Source organism: Pleuronectes platessa, chromosome 20, assembly GCF_947347685.1.
Source record: "Pleuronectes platessa chromosome 20, fPlePla1.1, whole genome shotgun sequence".
NCBI lineage: Eukaryota > Metazoa > Chordata > Actinopteri > Pleuronectiformes > Pleuronectidae > Pleuronectes > Pleuronectes platessa.
The window spans coordinates 18,231,194-18,251,518 of record NC_070645.1 but is presented as its reverse complement, the minus strand read 5'-3'; the positions used below and the strand labels follow the sequence as shown (position 1 = coordinate 18,251,518).

Here is a 20,325-nt window from a genome sequence, read left to right as displayed (position 1 = left end):
ATGCATAATACAATATGTCTCGATATGATTCATAAAAAGATATACTGATATATATTTTAAACCACTGTATTTAACTTAAGTTTAATTTTAAATTATACTATATTTTTCGCTATATGATTCTTAAATATATAACCACCATAAAATGTATTTTTACTTCAAAATAAAAGCATCAGTTTGAGGTGTTTAAAGTCTCACCAGCATAAAATTACATTGTTATGAATCATTTTGCATATTTTAACAGATTGATCTGATTAAAAACGTTATAATAATGTCATAGTAAAATAATAATGATGATTTTTTTATTGCTTCGACTTGAAACGCCTTACATCTGTGCTTTTATTCTGAAGTCAGCTCCTCCTGAAACAGGAAGTGGCTTTATTTTGGTAATTCCGGTGCACGGAGAGCGGGGGCGCTGTTTGTTATTCACGTACGGAGGTTACGCACCGTTGCTCTCATTAATCTGCGGCAGCCTCACGAATTAACGGAAGAGACGGAGATAACGGATCCGGTGGAATTCATCGTTTCCACCGATAAACAGCAGGAGACTCCGCCGGGCTGCAGCTGCTGACAACCGGGACACGGAGCGAGGAGCGACCGGAGGAAAGGACCGAGTCCTCCCGCTGCAGAGCCCGGCTTCAGAGGTTTGTATCCCGGGTTCGTTCTCTCTGCAGCCTCGAGTCGACATGTAAAAAAAATCCAGATAAGATGAATAGATAAATAAATTAATAGTAAATATTGAAAATCAGATTTAACATTGACAGTGACACGTGTCGACCTGAAGATAAGAAGCTTTACACTGAAGCAGCAGCTCCATCAATTAAAGTCTCTTCTCATTCATCACATCTCTGTTTCTCTCTGTCCCGACTTTTTCCTTTTCTTTTTATCTCTCCCTCTGTTTTTGTCTTCATTCAAAAACATGCAAGATGTTAAAACAGGTGAATTTAATTCTGTGAATTTCCTTTAACAATATTAAAATTCACGTCAAAGATTCTTACATTGCCAGGAAAATAACTCCAAATATGTCCTTGTGTTTGCTCTCAAAAATAAGGATACAAAGTGATATCTTAACTAATTCTTCACAAATGGGCTTTTATTTGTTCTTTTAAAGCATTTTTTCTTACGTGTACTTTTACTTCTTAGTTTGGTTCATAGCTGTGTCTCCTTGAAGCGGCTGCATCCTGTGGAGGACGCAGTCTTCATGGACTACAGAGACCTCCCTCCTTCATGGGCTGGACTTAAATGAGACAGTCTGGCATTCAGAGGATTTCTGGATTACACTCTCCTCCTTATTGCTGTCCCCAGTTAAGCCTGTTGCTGCCACTTAGTGAGACAGTTTGTCACCTTAGCACAATGAAGCCTGGGAGAGGTCGGAGCAGGAAGGATCCGCCCACTGCAGCCTTCGTTCCTCAGGGATGGAAGGAGGCATTTGTTGGCCTCATCTGGAGGAGCCTCCGAAATGGGACAGTCTAGTCGCGTTGCTGTGACACAATTGGTCTTTAAATGCAGACTCCGAAGGATGCAGCCCCTTATTTGAGATACAGCTCTGGTCCCAGCTGATGACATGGAGGAGGCAGGGTTTATTACCCAATATTGCAGCAGCCACCAGGGGGCAATACAGACGATTTGGCTTCACTTTTAGAAGCTGTGGTGTCGTCCATCTTTATTTACAGTCTATAATAGAAGCTCACTTCAAATACTTTTATCTCAGCTCGAACATGAAGACAACATAAAGAGAATAAAAATCTATTTCTAAATTCAATATCCAGACTTGCACCAACTTGGATTCAGTCTGAGCCTCCTCTCAGTGAAAACAGGGACATATGGACGCTGGGTTGCCAGGTCTGCTCCTGTCTGTCTCTGTGACTCAGTGTTTTTGTGTTGTTCTCTCAGTCCTTCTCCGCTGTGACTTATCCTGCTGCTCTCTTTATAGCAACACATGAACTCCAGTTCTCCTTGTGGCTTTTTCCTTCTTGAAACAAGAGTAAATTTAGCTTCCTCAGCCTCCCTGTCATTTCCTGCCTCTCATACATGCTATGCTGTGTGTAGTTTTTGGAATCAAATGCTGACTCTCTCTGTTGCTCTGTGTGTTTAGATGTGGGTTCCCTCGGTCCATGGCCGTGTCCAGGTGACCTCCAGTGACCTCAGTCTCTCCTGATGCAGCTTTAATCCCTGATCCTCCAGACGTCAGGGTGAGAAGTCCCAGCTCTACTGATCATTCCTTCTAATTCGCTAAACAACAGATACCATCAACATAGACTGCATCTTAATGTGGATGACATGACGGCTCCCCACAAATCAACCAGTATAGGTGATTCCACCTCCTCCATGTTAGTGGATGAGACTTGGACCAAACTGTAAAGTCAAAGTAGATGTTAAATGTCAAATGTTCTGTGCAAGTGGTTTGTTGTTCACTAAATTCTGTTTTAATTAGTTGTATAACGTAGTAATTGACAGCTAATCAGCGATTGGTCGATCACTAATGCAGTGACACTGGTTCCAAATTACATCATCGCCACAAGATGGCAGCGTTAGTATCCAGGATAGTTTGGCCTCATCTCTGGACATTGGAAGGAAGCTGAGCCGTGTCGTTCATCTTTATACACAGTCTATGATCATCACATCATCAGATTGTAAACATAATATAAATGTTAAAAAACAAACAAATTTGTTGTGACAAACACAAATTCCAACAAGCGTTTTTCTGTACGATAATTTTTTTTCATATCGGCTCATATCAGTAAACGCTGATACCGATGAAAGTACAGAGTGAATCCTCTTCATCGCACAGAGGAATCATCAGTGCGTCTGTTAATTGAGTCTCAGGCTTCTGAGGCAGAGAAGAGAAGTGAAGCAGCTCATCCTCCTCTCACCTCCTCTCTTCTCCTGCCAGCGAGCGAACGTGAGCTAAATTCACTTTTTCTATTTTTGGATCATCGGCCTGGATTCAACACGCAGAGATGAAAACTCAGATTTTGTGCTCCTTTAGGCCACTCATGCACACACACACATGCACACACACACACACACACACACACACATGCACACACACACACACACACACACACACACACACACACACAGCCGCTGCAGTTCATGCACCAGTTAGCTTCACTTGGTTTTCGAATGTTGCAAACGGTGGAAGCTCAGTATTTCTCCCTTGTCCTTATTTCTATAGTATCTATAAGTTTCTATACGACTAATTGACTCATTGTTCTTATTGACCCTGGTTTTCTCAATCATCTCTGCTTCGTTCCTCAATATATATATTATATAATGATATTATTTAATGCACCCACTCATTTGAAAGTGATCCTGACGTCAGGGAAAATCCGCCTCCAGAGCTGATTTTAAATTTTTTAATTCATCAAACCATCTTCATCCCTCCTTCAAAGATGAGAAGCTTGATGTCGAGCTCAATAACCATCTGCATCTATCAAATGCATGCTGGGAATTTATTATTCCTGGCTTAACCATCCATTCATTCATTTCTTCATCCATCTGGCCACCCACTGTATCTCCATCTCCATGTTCTCCCTCCTCCCCCCCTCCCTCCCTCCTCCGACGTCTCCCCCCTCTCTCCCTCTCATCCTCTTGTTAGAGCCGCTGAATTATTTAACGTCAGACGCTGGGCTCGGCTGCAGAGCCAGAGGGAGATGGAGAACGAGAGGAAAAGATGGAGAGAAGAGGGGATGCACGGAGGTGTCTGACGCTGCAGGTCGTGAGTCAGCAGGGAGGGAAAGGGGAGACGGTGGGAGGGAGGGAAGTCGGGCTTTAGATGGTTTTAGGTGATACGACCGGAGAGAGAGAGTGGCGTCAGACGCCTCCCGGGCGTGTTGCTGTGTGTGCATGCGCGTATTGATTGAGCAGAGAAGGTCATGAGGCTGAGAGGAGATTAGCTAAACCAGACTCGGTGGTGTTGAGCGCGGTGCTACAGCTAACGCCTCCTCTGAATAGCAGCCAGACGGCGAAGAGGAGAGCCAGAAAAAAGAGAAAGAGAATAAGGAGACAAGGACGAGAGGAGCTGTTACAGTATGGGGGAGAGCTACGTGTACCAGCGACTCCCCTTCGCCAGAGGAGAGGAGGAGGGGGAGGATGAGGACGAAGAGGAGAGGAGGATCCGGGAGAGTGTCGGGGGGCAAATGGTAAAGTGGTGGGTGGATGTGCAGTGATATTTCTTTTGTGTTGTCTCATTGTAATCACGCTGCTTGTGTTTGTGTGTGTTTAGATGCTGAGATTATGTGTTTGTGTGCAGGAGGGTTTCTGGGGGTTTCATGTTTCTGGTGATATCATAGATGGGGTGTGTGTTTACGTGTGGGTGGGGGTGGGGGGGGGGGACAACACATACAATGTTTGCCTTGGTGGACGTATGATCTCTACTCAGTGACTGTATAGTTCATTATTTGGAATTTAAACGGTTTTAAATATGAAGGGATTGAGCAGTTAATCAAAAGAATAATGAATAGATTGATTGATAATGAAATTAATCCGTAGGTGAAATGATGCACAGATGTGTATCTGATAATAATCCATCAATCAGGCAGTTTATATCTAAAAGATGAAAAACTTGAGAGCAAAGATGTTTTTCAAGTGATTTTAATACTGTCCTGATGATCTTTGACTCCTGACGTGCACCATAACACAGGTGTGTGTCTGTGTTTGTCTGTGTGTGTCTGTGTGTGTGTGTGTGCAGATGCAGAGCGACGAGGGAACCGAGTGGCTGCTGGAGCTGCTGACAGACGTGCAGCTGCAGCAGTACTTCCTCCGGATCCGCGATGAGCTCAACGTCACTCGACTTTCCCACTTCGACTACGTGAAGAGCGAAGACCTGGAGAAGATCGGCATGGGGCGCCCCGGTGGGTCATTGATATTTCACAGCTTAACCATAAATCTTATTATAAAAATACTATGAATACAAAAGAAAACACGAATATTACCAAATTTCGAGATAAAACAGAATAAACTACTATTTATCATAGCCGCAGATACTGAGCTGTCTGAAAGGCTCATATCGGCCAATTTTTATGATGTTAGATATAGTAGAAAGTAAGTGTTGCATTAAGTAAATAGACTAGGCGGTCTGCTGTGTAAGAAGCTAAAGTATGAATCTAATCTTTTGTCTGTGTTTGTGTTGGTTCAGGTCAAAGGAGGCTGTGGGAGGCCGTCAAGAGGAGAAGAGCTCTTTATAAACGAAAGTCCTGGATGAGCAAGGTGCACAAACAACACACAAACATTTAGTTCTACAGTGGAACAGGCAGTTTTTCCACCACAGCTGATTCTGAGATCTGAGGGAAAATATCCTCATGCTCACCAGCTCTTGAATTCCAAATGAGAGAACTGACAACGTTCTCCAGTCCAAATTCACCCAAACATAATACTGTATATACGGATTAATGTGGCAGGGAATTATTTGAATCCTGTTTCTCCTTCCTGCATCGTCAGGTGTTTCCAGTGAAACGCTCTGACGCCGACCCCCAGCAGCCCGTCCCCCAGGGGGCGTCGTCCAGCCAGCCGCCCGCCGCCAGCGAGCCCACGGCCTCCCTCACCTGCCTGATCCGGGAGACGGAGCTGCAGCTGTTCGAGCGGCTCGGAGACGGCACGTTCGGAGTGGTGCGGCGAGGAGAGTGGACCGGTCCCAACGGCCGAGTGGTGAGAGGAGGGAGGAGTCTGGAAAAACACACATCTGCTTAAAATCTGTTGCTGATGTTACTGATGTTGCTGCGTCTCTGCCTCCTCGCCTCCAGTTGTCGGTGGCGGTGAAGTGTCTGAAAGCCGGCGTGTTGGACTCAGACGGGCTGGACGACTTCATCAGGGAGGTGAACGCCATGCACTCACTGAGCCACCAGAACCTCATCCGGCTGTACGGCATCGTCCTCACACAGCCCATGAAGATGGTAAACACACACACAGACAGGCTTCATTACTGTATCCTCCAGGCGTTGTTGCTGATCTGAGCTTTGTGTACATGTTGGTGTGTGTCTGTGTGTAGGTGGCTGAGCTGGCTCCTCTGGGCTCCCTGCTGGATCGTCTCAGGAAGCGTCAGGGTCACATCCTCATCTTGTCCCTCTGTAACTACGCTGTGCAGGTCCGTGCACAAACCTGAAGGGAAACATCCTTCTTTCATTTCAACACATGACTGGTGCAGTGTCCAGATGTTTGTGGAGCAGTTTGAGACAGAATTGCGATATAACATGTGTGTGTGTGTGTGTGTGTGTGTGTGTGTAGGTGGCGTGTGGCATGGCCTACCTGGAGCAGAGGCGTTTCCTCCACAGGGACCTCGCCGCCCGCAACGTTCTGCTCTCCACCAACGACACGGTGAAGATCGGAGACTTCGGCCTGATGAGGGCGCTGCCGACAAACACCGACCATTACGTCATGGAGGAGGGTCACAAGGTCCCCTTCCCTTGGTGAGGAGAGGATCAGCCTGGTTCTGGTTCAAACAGAATCTGTCTGTCTTTCTCTACATGTCCATCTTTGTCCTTGGTTCTCCTCAGGTGCGCCCCGGAGTCTCTGAAGTCTCGTTCCTTCTCTCATGCGTCGGACACTTGGATGTTTGCGGTCACTCTGTGGGAGATGTTCACCCACGGACAGGAGCCGTGGCTCGGCCTGAACGGAAGTCAGGTACATGCAAAGAAAACTTCAGCCTCTCTTGTTTTTAAACCAGTTAATAATGGCTTTTCAGAGAGTTACAATTCCTGCGTGTGTGTGTGTGTGTGTTTGCAGATCCTGCACAAGGTGGACGTGGAGGCCGAGAGGTTAAGTAAACCAGAGGACTGTCCTCTGGATGTTTACAACGTCATGCTGCAGTGCTGGAGCCCCAAACCTGAGGACAGACCAACCTTCATCGCCCTCAGAGACTTCCTGCTCGAGGTGGATTGGCTGGTTCAGAATAAACTCTTAGAATCTTAAATCTCAGCAATTGTGTCCATGAGAAATATGAATCAGACTTTTGTTTCTTCAGATAAAGTAGATTTAATGGAGGACGGCACAAATGTTGAGTGTGGAAATTCAGTTTTGTCTAATTTTCCCCCTAAAGAAACCAAATTTGCAAATTTTATAAGAATGGTTTTTATGGCCATTCTTTGCCTTTATTAGTGATGTGACGGTTGAAAAATATCAGGAAAGAAAGATTCATTTACTTATAATCAAATCAAACACTCAGAGTGATGCACCAGGCAGATAAAGGACAACACAGGGAAAGAAACTAGAATAGTGTGTGCCAGTTGTGTGAGACACTTCTGAAAGACTGACTGTGCTCTGCAGACGATGCCCACGGACATGAGAGCCCTGCAGGACTTTGAGGACGAAGACAAACTCCAGATCCAGATGAACGACGTGATCACCATCATAGAGGGAAGGTCAGTGTGCGACACTGTGTTGGATCAGCAGGATCTCTGCTTCTACACAAAATCACTGTTTTACACGACAACACATGGGTCTATTGTTGGCGCAGGATGATTTGCATTGTGGAGAATTACTGTAATTACCGTCTTGTTACCGACTCGTGACAGACAAGTTGTGGCTCCTGCTGAGGGAGCTCGAATTTAAAACCACAACTTAATTAGATAGCACTTAATTTCCTGTGTCATTTATGGAAGTTTCAACATGTGACAGTTTGTTGTCCTCAGAAGAACCCCCAGTATCTCCTCTGTTATCTGCCGTGTTAGAGGAATCACAGCAGTAGAAGGATGTTAAACTGGTATTTGTGTGTTTCCATGTGTGTGTGTGTGTGTTTTCAGGGCGGAGCATTACTGGTGGCGAGGTCAGAACAGGCGGACGCTGCGTTTCGGGCAGTTCCCTCGCCACGTGGTGACGGCGGTCGCCGGTCTGTCGGCCCACGACATCAGCCGACCGCTCAAACACTCCTTCATCCACACGGGCCACGGAGACACGGACCCCCACAGGAGCTGGGGACACGCAGACCGCATAGACAGGTTAATAATGCACAGTTATAGACATCACATGAACTGCAGGTCAGTTAAAAACACCAAGAAGAATCTGCAGTATTCTGCAGGAAGCTTTGAAGAGAGAACAGAACCTTATTCGTGGATTTGTTACAGCAGCAGCTCTTCAAGGGAATCATGAGAAATATAGTTTTCTCTCTAAATAGAAACCATTAAATTGCTTGGACAGAATGAGTCACCGTGTGTGGCTGCAGGGGGCGCTGCTGCTCAATAAAAGTTTCAGTATTACTGAAGGGTTGCTTTAAATCGTCCTGTGAGCCGGTCACATTGATCACAAACCAGTGATTCACCATTGAACTGATTTAAATCTACATTTCCATTGTACATAATGGAACCTTATCATTTAAATGGTTAATCATAAGCACAAAACTCTAATATATCAGCAGATGCTTTGTAATTAAGCCTGAACCATGAGTGTGTGTTGAATTGCTTGTGTTCAAACTCTCCACTGGGGAGCAGCAGTGCACCACCTCACGTACTGGTGCACAGTTCACACACTCACACACCAACAACACTTCCTGCTTCCTGCGAAACAAGCCTCAAATCCCAGAGCAACAATCTAACAAGCTTCTGTTACAGGAGCAAAATGTTTATGAACAAATAATATTTATTGGCTGGTTGAGAAATTATTTCACTGCAACACGAATCCATTAAATCTGCTTTATAACTGTTCCTCTTTCTCCCAGTCTGTATTTGGGGAACCCCATGGACCCCCCTGATGTCCTGGGAATGGAGGCCGGCATCGCCCGACCCACCAAACTCCCCAACCGGGCCAAGAGTAAGTTCATCCAAACACTAAAACCCACATAATCAGCACAAACAATGTTTATTTTAGATTTTAACAACCTAGAAAACTGATCATTTTCAGTAATTAAATTCTCTCTTCCAGAGCAACCTCCCCCTCGTCCACCTCAGCCTGCTGTTCTGCTGAAGAGTACGTTTTCACTCTTTGTGGCCGAATATCTGACCTTTAAAAAACCTGCTGCTGTTCTTATCTGACTCTGTGTGTTTGTGTGTCTGTCTGTGTGTGTGTCTGTGTGTGTGTAGAGCCGTTCTACGACTCGGTCATGGACGATTACGTGGACGATGACGACCCCAGCTCCTCGTCGGGCCTGAAGAGGCTCGGAGCGTCTCTGGGTCTGAAGCTGCGGCCCTGGGAGGGGGGGGCCCTGGTGCGCTCGGCCAAGAGCGAGGTGTCGCTCATCGACTTCACCGACGACAGCTTCAGCTCCACCACGCCCTCGCCGCTCGGGGAGACGCAGCCGCCGGACGAGGACACACTGAAGGTAAACGAGAGACTGACAATCACACATGAACTCAACGACCACTCTCAGGCCCATATTCCAAGATTTATTTTCATAGCTACCTACTTACGTCCTTTTTAATAGAAACCATTTTATTGTTTTATTTATTTGATAACATCATCACTTGCATCATGAGACAGAGAAGTTCAGAAATGACCTCCTAATCATCGAAGCCTTTTTTACGCATTTGGTAATTTAACTTTCGATATTGTGCTATTAAAGTACATTTTTCTTTATTGTACCTAAATAACGTTTTCAACTCAGGACTGTTTCCTGTTTCCTAGAATATTCACTTAAGTAAATGATCCTAGTCCTGAATTTAAAACTTTAATTCAAATGTACTCGATTTAAATAAATTAGAAATTAAGAGTCACACCAATGATCTGATTTGGACGAGTTAGGGATCGTCGTGTTCTGAATCTCTCTGACCATTTATTTCCGTAATGTTCAGAAGGATAATTTATCTCTGGCAGAGAATAATATATTTATTTTCATTCATTCATTTCCTCCTGTCTGACTATAAGTCTTTTTACCTCTAACATCTTCCCAACAAACCGACTGTGCAGCATCTTAAAGCTTCTCTCATCAACTGTCTTTCTTTTAAAGTCAACACTAGACAGTATGAAATGTGTGACACTATTCAGCAACGATGGGTTCACGGTTTTCCAGCCTTTGACCCAGAAATGTCATAAATAATCGATTTCTTCTTGGATGCATTCGAGATTGATCCTGGTTCAGTGGTTTCCCAGTGATTCCACCTCATAGCTTCAGCCTCATTTCCATCTTCTCCACCAAGCTGTGGCTGATCCCTACTTGATGGAGATGTGTCTATGTATTTACGACAGCAGCAGAGTTCTTCTGTTTCCGTTCCACCTGAGGGACGACACGTTCCCCTCCTCCTCCTCCTCCTCAGATAACCTGTCATTGTGGCCCTCAGGACACCCCCTCCATCCTGGACTGGCCTCTCCCTCAGCCGACATACGACCAGGTCTCCACGGAGCTGGAGGACCAATCGGAGGACCAGGAGGTGAAGTCCATCAACACGGGGCTGAGTGAGGAGGCCACGCCCACGCCTGGCGCCGCCCTGGTGGGCCGGAGCGAGTCGCAGTCAGCTGACCTCTTCCAGGAACTACAGAGAGAGGTAGAGGAAGTAAAGATGGAGTTTCACTCATGTTTTGAAACATTTGATTCTAAACTGAACGTTTGTCTCTGATGATGCAGGTGATGGTGAAGCTGCAGGTTCCAATGGCGACAGGCCGCTCCCTCCCCTCCTCCCCCCTCCCGATGGCCCTGGCTCCCCACCGACAGATCCTCCTCCCTCCTCCCTCCCCCGCCACCTATGCCTCCTTTTTCGAGGACCGTCCGGTGCTGCCTCCTCGCAGCCCCGTCCCCCCGCTGCGTCCCTCCAAAAAACACAACCCCCCCGCCCGCCCCACCCAGCCGCAGGTCCGGTCCAGCTCCATCTGTCTGGCGGACGAGGAGAACACGCCCCCTCAGATCCCACCAAGAGACCACGCCTTTTCCCAGCCGGGCTCCCGCTCCTCCTCTCCCCTCCCACCGGCCCCGCCGCCCTCCGCCTCGCCCATGGCCTCGCCCATGGCTCTCCCCCCTCCCCCCCTCTTCGTCTCCCCACGCCGGACGGCAGGACTCCTGGGTCCCCTTCTGTCCTCAAATTCCTCCTCCTCCTCCTCCGCACCGTCTCAAGCCACATCCCATCCCTCACGCCTGGCATCTCCCGGCGCCTCCTCCTCTTACTCCTCCAGTCCTCTGCTGGATCCTATCTCCTTCCGTGAGGGGCGCGGCCTGTCCTCGTTGATTGACAGCTCCACAAGCTCTGCTCCCGCCCCGCTGCCGGAGAGACCAGCTTTTCTGGAAAGGTGTGTTTGTGATATAAAACACCGTTCCCAACACAGCATCCCAACACAACCTATCACACAAGAACACAATCTTTAGAGGAAAAACAAACCACATCTAGTCAGCGTGTCTTTTGTTGACTCAAGCTGTGACCAAACATGAGTTTGTTTCTCAAATAGAAGTTTTTTCATTTGAATATCAGTTCATCTGAGTCTTATCTTGACCTCAATCTTGATGAGGTTATTGTCTTTGCCAGTTAATAAATATTAACTGGCTTCTTCAGATTCTTCAATTTAAAAATAACAATTAAAATTCATCCGTCATCTCACTTCTTATCTGTGACTTTCTCTGATCAGATACGGTGCAGCCAACATGGTGGCAGTCAAACCCATGATGCAGCAGCAGCAGCAGCCGGGCGGAGCCAAACCTAACTCCTCTTATAACAACAACAACGGCCGGACCGCAGCTCCCAGCATGCAACAGGAGCAGAGCATCACACAAGTAAGGTGGAATCAGAGGAAATCTGCAGGACATTCCTCTTCTTTCTTGTTGACTATCACACATGGTAAATACAAACAGGAGGAATAAACACAACAAAATGCGACAAGCAGAAAAACCTGATTAAATCAAATTGTGTCCTGAGGGATATTAACTGAAGATTAAGATAAAGAAAACTTTAAATTAACTTAACAACTCCTGCCATCACAGTGTGAATATAACTGTCGGGCTGGGGGGGGGCAAAACTTCAAAGTCGACTCCCCTTGTCGTTAAAAAGAAACCAATTTCTATTTCGACGAATACTATATGTAATAGGGTGAAATTTATTTTAATTTGAGCAAATGATCATTACATATATGTGTGAAATATGATACTCTGATGACATGGACTCTGTGCGTGCAGAATACTGATGTGTTAAAGATCAAAAGCAGATGTTGGCTGCACACCCCTGGGCTCGTATCGCTCAAATCCTTTCTATTAAGAAATAACTTTACATTTGATCTTATCTGCAGTCATGAGTCCTGCTGCACCCATGGAACATCCTGAGCCCCATAGTGTTGTTTGATAGTTATTTAATTGTTTAAATAAATAAAATCCATTTCTTTGTAGATTCTTCAGTCGTTATAAATACACGGTGTGATTGACAGGTGCAGGCAGCGGTGCATGGTGTCACGCTGGAGGAGTGTCAGTCCGCTCTGCAGGGTCACAACTGGAGGATCCCTCAGGCCATCAGCCACTTGAAGGTAAACCCGACAAAACAAACAACCCACTTGTGATCTGCTGTCAGCGGCCTGATGTGGAAAATACACGTTAAAGTATGATAAATTGGTTTTTAACGTGGAATGCTTCTGTCATGTGTGAACGTTAGGTGGAGCAGTTGTTTCGCTTGGGGCTGCGGTCGAGAGCCGAGTGTGAGGAGCTGCTGCAGCTCCGCCAGTGGAACCTGGAACAGGCCAGCACCGTCCTGCTAGAGACGTTCGGAACCCATCTAAACAGGTAGAACTCAATACAAATATATAATAAAATAAACCAAATTTCAATTTTTTCAATCTTAATCGAATACGATGTACCTCAGGGCTCAATTTTCGGACCTTTTTGGTTTGTTAATTTCTCATAGTCAGATTTTACTTGAAATTGATGAAAACCGAATCAAAAGACAAAGCTAATACCTTTTAAAAGCCTATGTTTCTATTCCCTCTATTTTATAAGTACAGCTTTAAAAGTTTCCTAATTGCACGACCTTATATTTGCAGGGGGAAAAAATAACTGTATTCTCACTTTTCCTCCAACATCTCACTCGAGGTTTTGATAATAACACCCACACATGTGACACCTCCTCTCTCTGTCGTTGTCTCAGGAAGTGACCGCAGACTCATCGAGGTCCAAACCATCGACCGCCGGGCCCCTCGACATCATTAATGATGACTCATCGCTCCGAGGACTCGACACGTAGCAATGCTTCTTAACGAACGGAGGAATATATAGGGCAGTATTACGTGCCTCACTCTATGTACTGTGAAAACCTGCTACTACCTGCGTCATACACATGCATGCTCATTATAAGCTAACAGAGCAGTTTGTTGAATGACTCACGGACGACGTACTTGAAATGTTGCTATTTCTGTTTTTGCTACCATTCGTAATGAGAGTCTTTTTTTTTCCTGCTGAGCGCTGCTGCAAACTTTTGTGTGCGGGTGTGAGATTTGCGTGCATGTGTGTTTGCGTGTGTGCAAGTGTGAGCTTACACTGAGGTACCGACACTTTACACGTCCATTGCCTTTTTTTTGCTGTTCACGAAATCAGGGAAGTGTGAGCTGACGGCAGAGTGGTACTCGTATGTTTCTGTGAAAATGTACCGATAAGACGCTGTATTGTATTTAGCACTTTACCTGGTGTGGAATCTTTTTGCGGACATGTCAACTGCTGGTCAGGAGAAGATAAACAATTTTTCTCGTTATCGCAAACCAGCACGGCTACTGGTATTAGCATACGGAGCTTTGTAGGCTTCACACATTCTCTTATCGGAGGCAATTAGATGCAAAAATGTCAAAGTGATGACGTCCACCATCTGCTCACGAATACAGGGTCGTAGTCGCTCCTCAAATTATACATTTAACGTGATTTCAAAAGTGATGTTTGGCTTTTCCTCCTGTGAGAACTACTGCTGTGTGATAATCATCGACACATCCTGAATGAGTAGTGTGTGTGTGAGTGTGTGTGCACATGTGTTTAGTGCTGTGTGATACCTACACACAGATCCTGAGTGTGATCACACCGGGATTCATCAGCAGCTAAACAGAAAAAGAAAACGATGAAGGAGTCCCTCGTTGTTGCAGCTACTCTGGTTTTTATCAGGCCATCGATCACTCAAACTGGTTCATTAGAGCAGCTTATAAGTGTAATATATGCAATCATGTCCTCGTGGTTTATAATAAACTGAAATCTGAGTCTCTCTTTTCAGTACTGCAGGTGTTTGTGGGTTATTTGTGTCGTTAATGTCCCGAAGAAAGAATATTAAAGTCGTCTCTGGTGCTCATTTGAACAGTTTCACTGAAGTAATACAAATAAGTCTTATTATTAATATATTAGTTTAATATGTTTTTATATAAAATGAAGCTCAGCTGCTGCCTTTTGCATCCAGGGACAGCTGATTGGCCAAGGAGTCTCAGCCACTCCCCTCCCCGTGGTTCATGTGGAGCGTCTCTCTGAGCCTCCTCCACAAACACGTGGAGCTTCTACTTTAAATAAGAGCAATGTTAGAATATGAAAACCCGTTATCAGGTTGGGATTCAAAGTAAACACAAGTAAGTGCATTTAGCTCCCGTCATTGAAAAACAAGATGTCACATAAATTCAACAATGAAATCAAAAAAAGTCTAAAAGACAGAAAAGGATTTGTACTAATTCATTTTATATAACTAAATACATTTCATTAAGTTTGATTTTCATTTCTGTCATCTGATCATTTTGTCACGTTTGGTCTTCCATCCTACCCGTAACATAACAATAACAGGAAACAAAGATTAAACCCAGATATTTAAATGTTTTGCTTTGTTGAGTTTGACAAATAAAAGCTTCATTTTCCTTAGAATATCAGTTTAAAAGAAAGAAACCGTGTGATGGCAGCTTCCGGCCACATCCTCACAGGGATTCAATATTTTCCGCAGGAGCTGAGTTCCAGTAAACTGAGCCGAGCATGTTTGACTCAAACTTGCTGTTAGTCACTAAAGATCCTCCGAGCGGAGTGACAGCCTCTCCAGGAGCTCTGTCTCTAATGGAAGTCGTGTCTCTGCTTCCTCTGGGATCAAACCTTTCCATTATGGGACCATCAGGCCACCGCTCCTGCCCCCAACCCCCCCTGAACTATCACCCCTTGTCTTCCTCACTCACTCGCCCGGTCACTCACTTCCACATTGATCGCAGCTGCAGTGCATTGTGGTGAGATCCCTGGACGGTGGGGGGGTGCAGCAGCCGGGGGGACGCTCGCTCTGCACTTCACTGCTACAGCAGTAAGCACTCTGTCACTTTCACTGGGGATGCATGGGACACACACACACACAGTCATACACAGAAAACACACACACACACACAGTACCACCAAACAAACGCACCATTTTCTGTCCCTCACGCACAAATTGGTACTTGAGCTCTGGAAACCATGAGGTGTGACCATGCTCCTGTTTGATAACATGTGTTTCTTTTAGTAGTATGGACATGAGCGAGGATTCTCATGGATGTGAAGGTGCCATTAGTTATTCATCGTTGGGAATTCGTGTGTTGATGCTGCTGCGTTTTTTACATTATACAACTTATCTTTTCGTTTTTTAGACCCTTTGACACAGAATTCAAATTTTAGCCTTTAATTGGTAATAAATTACTTTTTATAACATGTTATAAAAACCTGTTTTCTTTCATTTTTCCAATGTGCAGGATTGTTCAGTCTTGACACCGAGGCTCTCCACTGAGCGTCAGTCTTTTTATGGTTGTTCTGTGCTTTTCATGTTCTGTAGAAGTGTCGTGTTCCTGCCACCGACTCTCTGACCCTCATCAGTGGATGTGCTCCTGACTTCCTGCTCGCTCAGAGTCAACATGCTGATGCACGGTGGCGTTATAAGAATGCGTAGGAGGAGGTTGGTCGTGGTTCTGATCTATTTTCTTGCTCCTCTGGCTTTGAAATGCAGAACAAACAGCACCATTGACCACTCTTGTCTTTTTCACATTCATTTCATCATCACTCCGCTCAGGGAGGGTGCTCGCAGACGTGAACCCACTGGAATACAAAGCACATCGTGCTGGAAACAGGAAGTCCAAGGGGAGCAAATGAGGACAACTTTACCTCCCATGAGTCACACTTTGCTCCATGTTCTGATTGTTTCTGTCACTTCTCCACTGATTTGTCGTTGTGTTCCTGATGCTTCACAGCAAGTTGAGCATTTTCACCCTGAACACACACATGATACTCTTCCCGTTGCCCTTGACCTTCACTTAAGGTTTAGTTCAGAGACGAGGACAGATTCTCGCAGGGGGATCAGCAAAGTTTAACTTGACTCGGTTGACATTTTGAGTGAAAGCCTCTTTATTCCTGCTCATCTGTTCCCTTGTGAAAGTCTGAGCTGACATCCTCCTCCCTCTGTCCTGTGTTTTCTGCTCTTGGGTCCAATCCAGTCAATCGTACAAAGGTACGAGTCTGGCAGACAAACGAACCGACGGCCCAACGCTCATTATGCCGGAATTACGAGCTTCGGTGACGCAGACCTGGACCTGAAACCTTGTAATTATGTTTTTTCTGGATGATGTTTGTTACTGTTACTGTTGTTGTTGGTGAACTGTGACTTAGAGGCCAGACAACTTGGAGACAAACAAGGCAGCCGCTCCTTTTGTGCTCCTGCCAAAGCTGACCGAACAGTCAGGCAGCCATGCCCGACTAATGAGTGTACTTGAAAGGGTCGACATCTTAGAGAGAACGAGTGAGGCAGACGCAACAAAACACACACACACACACACACACACACACACACACACACACACAAGCTCAATTAGAAACTGAACCCGTTTTTTAGGATGAAAAGACTCGTGCTCCAAAAAGTGATGGAATCACTGAGGATGAGACGACCTCTGTAACCTGAATGTGTACTTGTTTGTTTGCTTGTTTGTTTGTTTGTTTGTTCTTTCATGAGGAGGAAAACAAATCTCTCAAACAAATGAACGTACAGTATTTCCATATATTCATCTAATATACTGCTTCTTTCTTAGAGGAGAGAATGATAGTTCTGCTGTGACAATCTTCGTTAAAAGAAAACTTCGTCGTTTGCATTCAAAACCTGATTCTGATAAAATATCCACGTTGATGTCTGTGAATAATGTCCTTTCCTAACCACTATTCCTTTGGCCTCAAGGAAACATGTGAAGGAGAAGCCTCAAGGAGTTAGGAAAGGAGAACCAGGGAGTGGAAGATAACAGAAGATCGTCACAGACTGTAAGGAAACATGTGCTCTCACAGCTATAATAAAGTTCCCAGTGGAAAGCAGAATGAGAACAGGAAACTTTTCAATTATCACTGACTCAGGAAATATCTACAAAACAGATTTTATTGAAAAAAGGAACTGAAATATTGGATATTATAAATTATAATAACGTGTTATAATGTGTCCAGATGCAACTAAGATGTGGGGATGCTTAAATCTCCATGTAGCATTGTTTCACACGCACCAGGCCCATGCACTGGTTTGCAGGCTGCACATGTTTGTGGCTCCATGCTGTGAGAAGCGTCCATCGAGCCTTTGACCAGCACCAGTCTTACGAATGTTTGTAACACGCCCAGCAGGTATTCAGGGCTTGAGAAGAACTTGAATTCAAACTTCAAACGACTTCAAACAACTGAGTATAACTGATACTTGCTGAAACGTCATCGGGCTGTAAATAAAACAGACCTAACAAATACAGCGAAGGATTTTCCAAACAGAAGCTGCTGCTCCGTTAGACGGATCAACACCTGTGGAGAAGAAGAGCTTGTTAATGAGATGTGATGAGTTCATGTCAGATTCTACAACGTCAACAGCTTCTAACGCTCTTCTTTTAATTTGCCTCCTGTTGATGTTTCCTTTGCTCCGATGCCAACAATCACTGTGCCACTGAGCCGAGGTTTGATATGACCCGATGTGACTGGATTCATTAAAGAAGCGGAAGTACAATGGATGGATAATTACACGAATAGTTAAAGAGAGGGAGAAGGGAGGGGAAGAGAGAGAAAAGGAGAAGAGAGAGAGAGAGAGAAAGAGAGAGAGAGAGTGAAAGTGACTCATCCTTGAACTGGGCTGAAATCGATTGTGTCAAACCGAGAGGAAAATGTGTTCTCCCTGCGGAGAGGTAAATGGAGTAAAGGACAGGGAGGAGGCCCGAGGTGCAAGAAGAAGAAAGTAAAAAGGATCTTCTGCTAAAAGAGAAATCACTCAAGCTTGTGTTTGTGCTTTGGACCTCGTCTTCTTCAAGATCTCTGAGAAGCATTTGAATTCCTCTCTCCAAAGGTTGAGGCGCAGACTCGACCTGCAGCAAACCAGCTCGTCCACAAGTCAATCCCCACACATGCAGCTGCACGCTGACATGCAATCCCAGTAAGAGCGCCGCGTCGCTGTGAAACCACCGAGTGCTTGAGTGCTCTGGGACAGGTTTTGTTTTCCTGACCCCTCACCACAGCGTTCCTGTTGGATTACAATTACCAGAGTTTGTCTGAGGGGAGAAAAGAAAAGCTTGAAATCAGGTTTACACGCAACCTGTAGCAACCGCTTCTTGTTTTCATCTGCTTTTGTCAAACAACCTTCCAGGTAACACAGTAGGTTTAATTTAGGAAGTGAACATTAAAGGTTCAGTTTAACCCTTTGTTTTTCCATTTCACACAGTGATGCAAACAACGCAGACTTAAGGACTGTAGTCACGAGTCTATTCCCCGTAGAAGCTTAAACTGTGCGAGAAGATAGATTTGACTGCTTTCTCTGAAAATAGATTTTTGGCCTCTTTGCCTCTACCTTTCATTCCCTCATCTGATAATCTTCTCATTGTCCTTCACTTTAACTCTCTTCTGATGCCCTCCTTTGTTTCTTGACTTGCCGGTGGAGGTAACCTCAGATACAAGGACAGATAAACCCTCGGAAGTCAAACCTTTTTCTCGTATGGACGCTTGTCTCCTGACACAGCTCCCTGCTGCATTAACCTCCGAGTTTCAAAGAGAAACAACTCTGCTCTTATTGATTGTCCGAGCCGGCGTCTGGCTGATGCTGTTTGCCAGGTGCTGTTCTGTTCTGTGCATGTGGGATCAGAGGGGGAACTCGTCTTCATCCTCTTCCTCCTCCAGGAGTTCTCTGAGCTTTATTTATCTCCTGCTGAACGTTTATCTGATGCTCACGTGTCTCTGTCTTCCACAGGAAGAGGTTCACGAGCAGAGGAGCTGAAGTTATTGACCCACGGCTCGGACACAGGAGGCCCGGCCTTAATGAACCTCTGAAAGTAATGTGGAAGTCAGGTCAGGTGGGAAATCTCAGTTAAAGCCTCTTTATATTATATATTGATGGAAATTATTTGACAGATTTATAAGGCACCAAACTAGCCTGACTTTGAGGTAGCGTTTTTAAATCTTATCTTTATAGTATTGGTCTCTTAATCATAAATTATTTAATTCAATTTGTTTACTAAAATGTTTGGGTTTCTTTTTAATGGTGTCTTCTCATTGATTGCTTTGAGCTGCACTAGTTTCTAAATCTAAAATCTTGATTGATTCAAAACAATGACAATAATCATTTAAATACAATTAGTTACACTAGGTGCATTTAAAACATCGTCTTCGCTTTGATTCTAGAATATAGTTATTGTAAATTAATAGAACATGAAGAAAAGACAGTGGCTGGAGATGACGGAGGTGTTTGACAGTAACCTCCAGACAGAACTGCATCACATCTTCTGCTCTGTGGCTCACGTCATATCCTACAGTGATTTTTTTTTCCCGATCAAACATACTTTCATTTCTCTCTCCCAGGATGAAGAAGAGTCATGAACGCCCCCGCGGATCAGGTGTGATGTACAACAGGGGAGTGGGAATCCCATTCATGTGTGAAAATGTGACAAGTCCTCAAAATCAGGAAAAAAAAGAAAACGGGTCTCCAAAGTATTATCAAAGCTTATTTTTAATATCAGGGTGTGAGCCTCTGTTATTTTTATATCTGGCCCGGGGGCCTTATTAGTTTCTGACCCTTATATTAACCTCTACTAATATTTTATTGGCTGTGAGACGATGGGCCTACAGATTCTGCTCGGAAAAGTTGAAGTGCTTTAAATTTTTTAAGCGTCTCCGCGTCTCAACTTCAGTGAAGAAAAGTACAATTGTGGACACTTGCCGTTTAAAGCACCATCATCTCTTTGAGAAGCGACTCGTCTCAGAAGCACAATGGATCCAGATCGGTCGGCCGGTATCTGCTCGGGGATGGAGCCGTGACTCAGTCTCCACATGACGGACTCAGCTTGTGTTGCAATTGCTTTTAAATTATCTTTGAGGAAGCAACTCTGGCTGTGGAGTTATTATACAGTTTAAAGGTAACAGTGAAATATCCACAAGTTATTGTCTTTTTCTAAAAGCCACAGGTTTGATACAACCTCCAGCAACAACAGTTTGAGAGTGTGTGAGTCTGGTCGTCTGTAATCACAGTGTCAGAGGTCAGAGGG

At 44.9% G+C, this 20,325-nt stretch overlaps 1 protein-coding gene across 1 annotated transcript; it reads left to right on the top strand.

The window, feature by feature from the left end:
- Positions 1-3,689: 3,689 nt before the first annotated feature.
- Positions 3,690-12,617, top strand: tnk2a (tyrosine kinase, non-receptor, 2a). The gene is made up of 19 exons (XM_053412626.1): positions 3,690-4,150; positions 4,699-4,853; positions 5,138-5,208; positions 5,440-5,646; positions 5,742-5,891; positions 5,987-6,082; positions 6,223-6,404; positions 6,492-6,618; positions 6,721-6,867; positions 7,261-7,355; positions 7,737-7,931; positions 8,648-8,739; positions 8,851-8,895; positions 9,009-9,247; positions 10,203-10,406; positions 10,487-11,142; positions 11,476-11,620; positions 12,265-12,360; positions 12,486-12,617. The coding sequence occupies exons 1-19, from the start codon at positions 4,032-4,034 to the stop codon at positions 12,615-12,617; spliced, it is 3,153 nt and encodes a 1,050-aa protein (XP_053268601.1). The 5' UTR covers positions 3,690-4,031.
- The last annotated feature ends 7,708 nt before the right edge of the window (positions 12,618-20,325 follow it).

Excerpts from the sequence above, each read along its gene's own strand:
- tnk2a (XM_053412626.1), top strand. The coding sequence starts at position 4,032 with ATGGGGGAGAGCTACGTGTACCAGCGACTCCCCTTCGCCAGAGGAGAG. Across the intron at positions 5,647-5,741 it reads CCGGTCCCAACGGCCGAGTG|TTGTCGGTGGCGGTGAAGTG; the intron begins GTGAGAGGAGGG and ends CCTCGCCTCCAG. Across the intron at positions 9,248-10,202 it reads CGGACGAGGACACACTGAAG|GACACCCCCTCCATCCTGGA; the intron begins GTAAACGAGAGA and ends TGTGGCCCTCAG.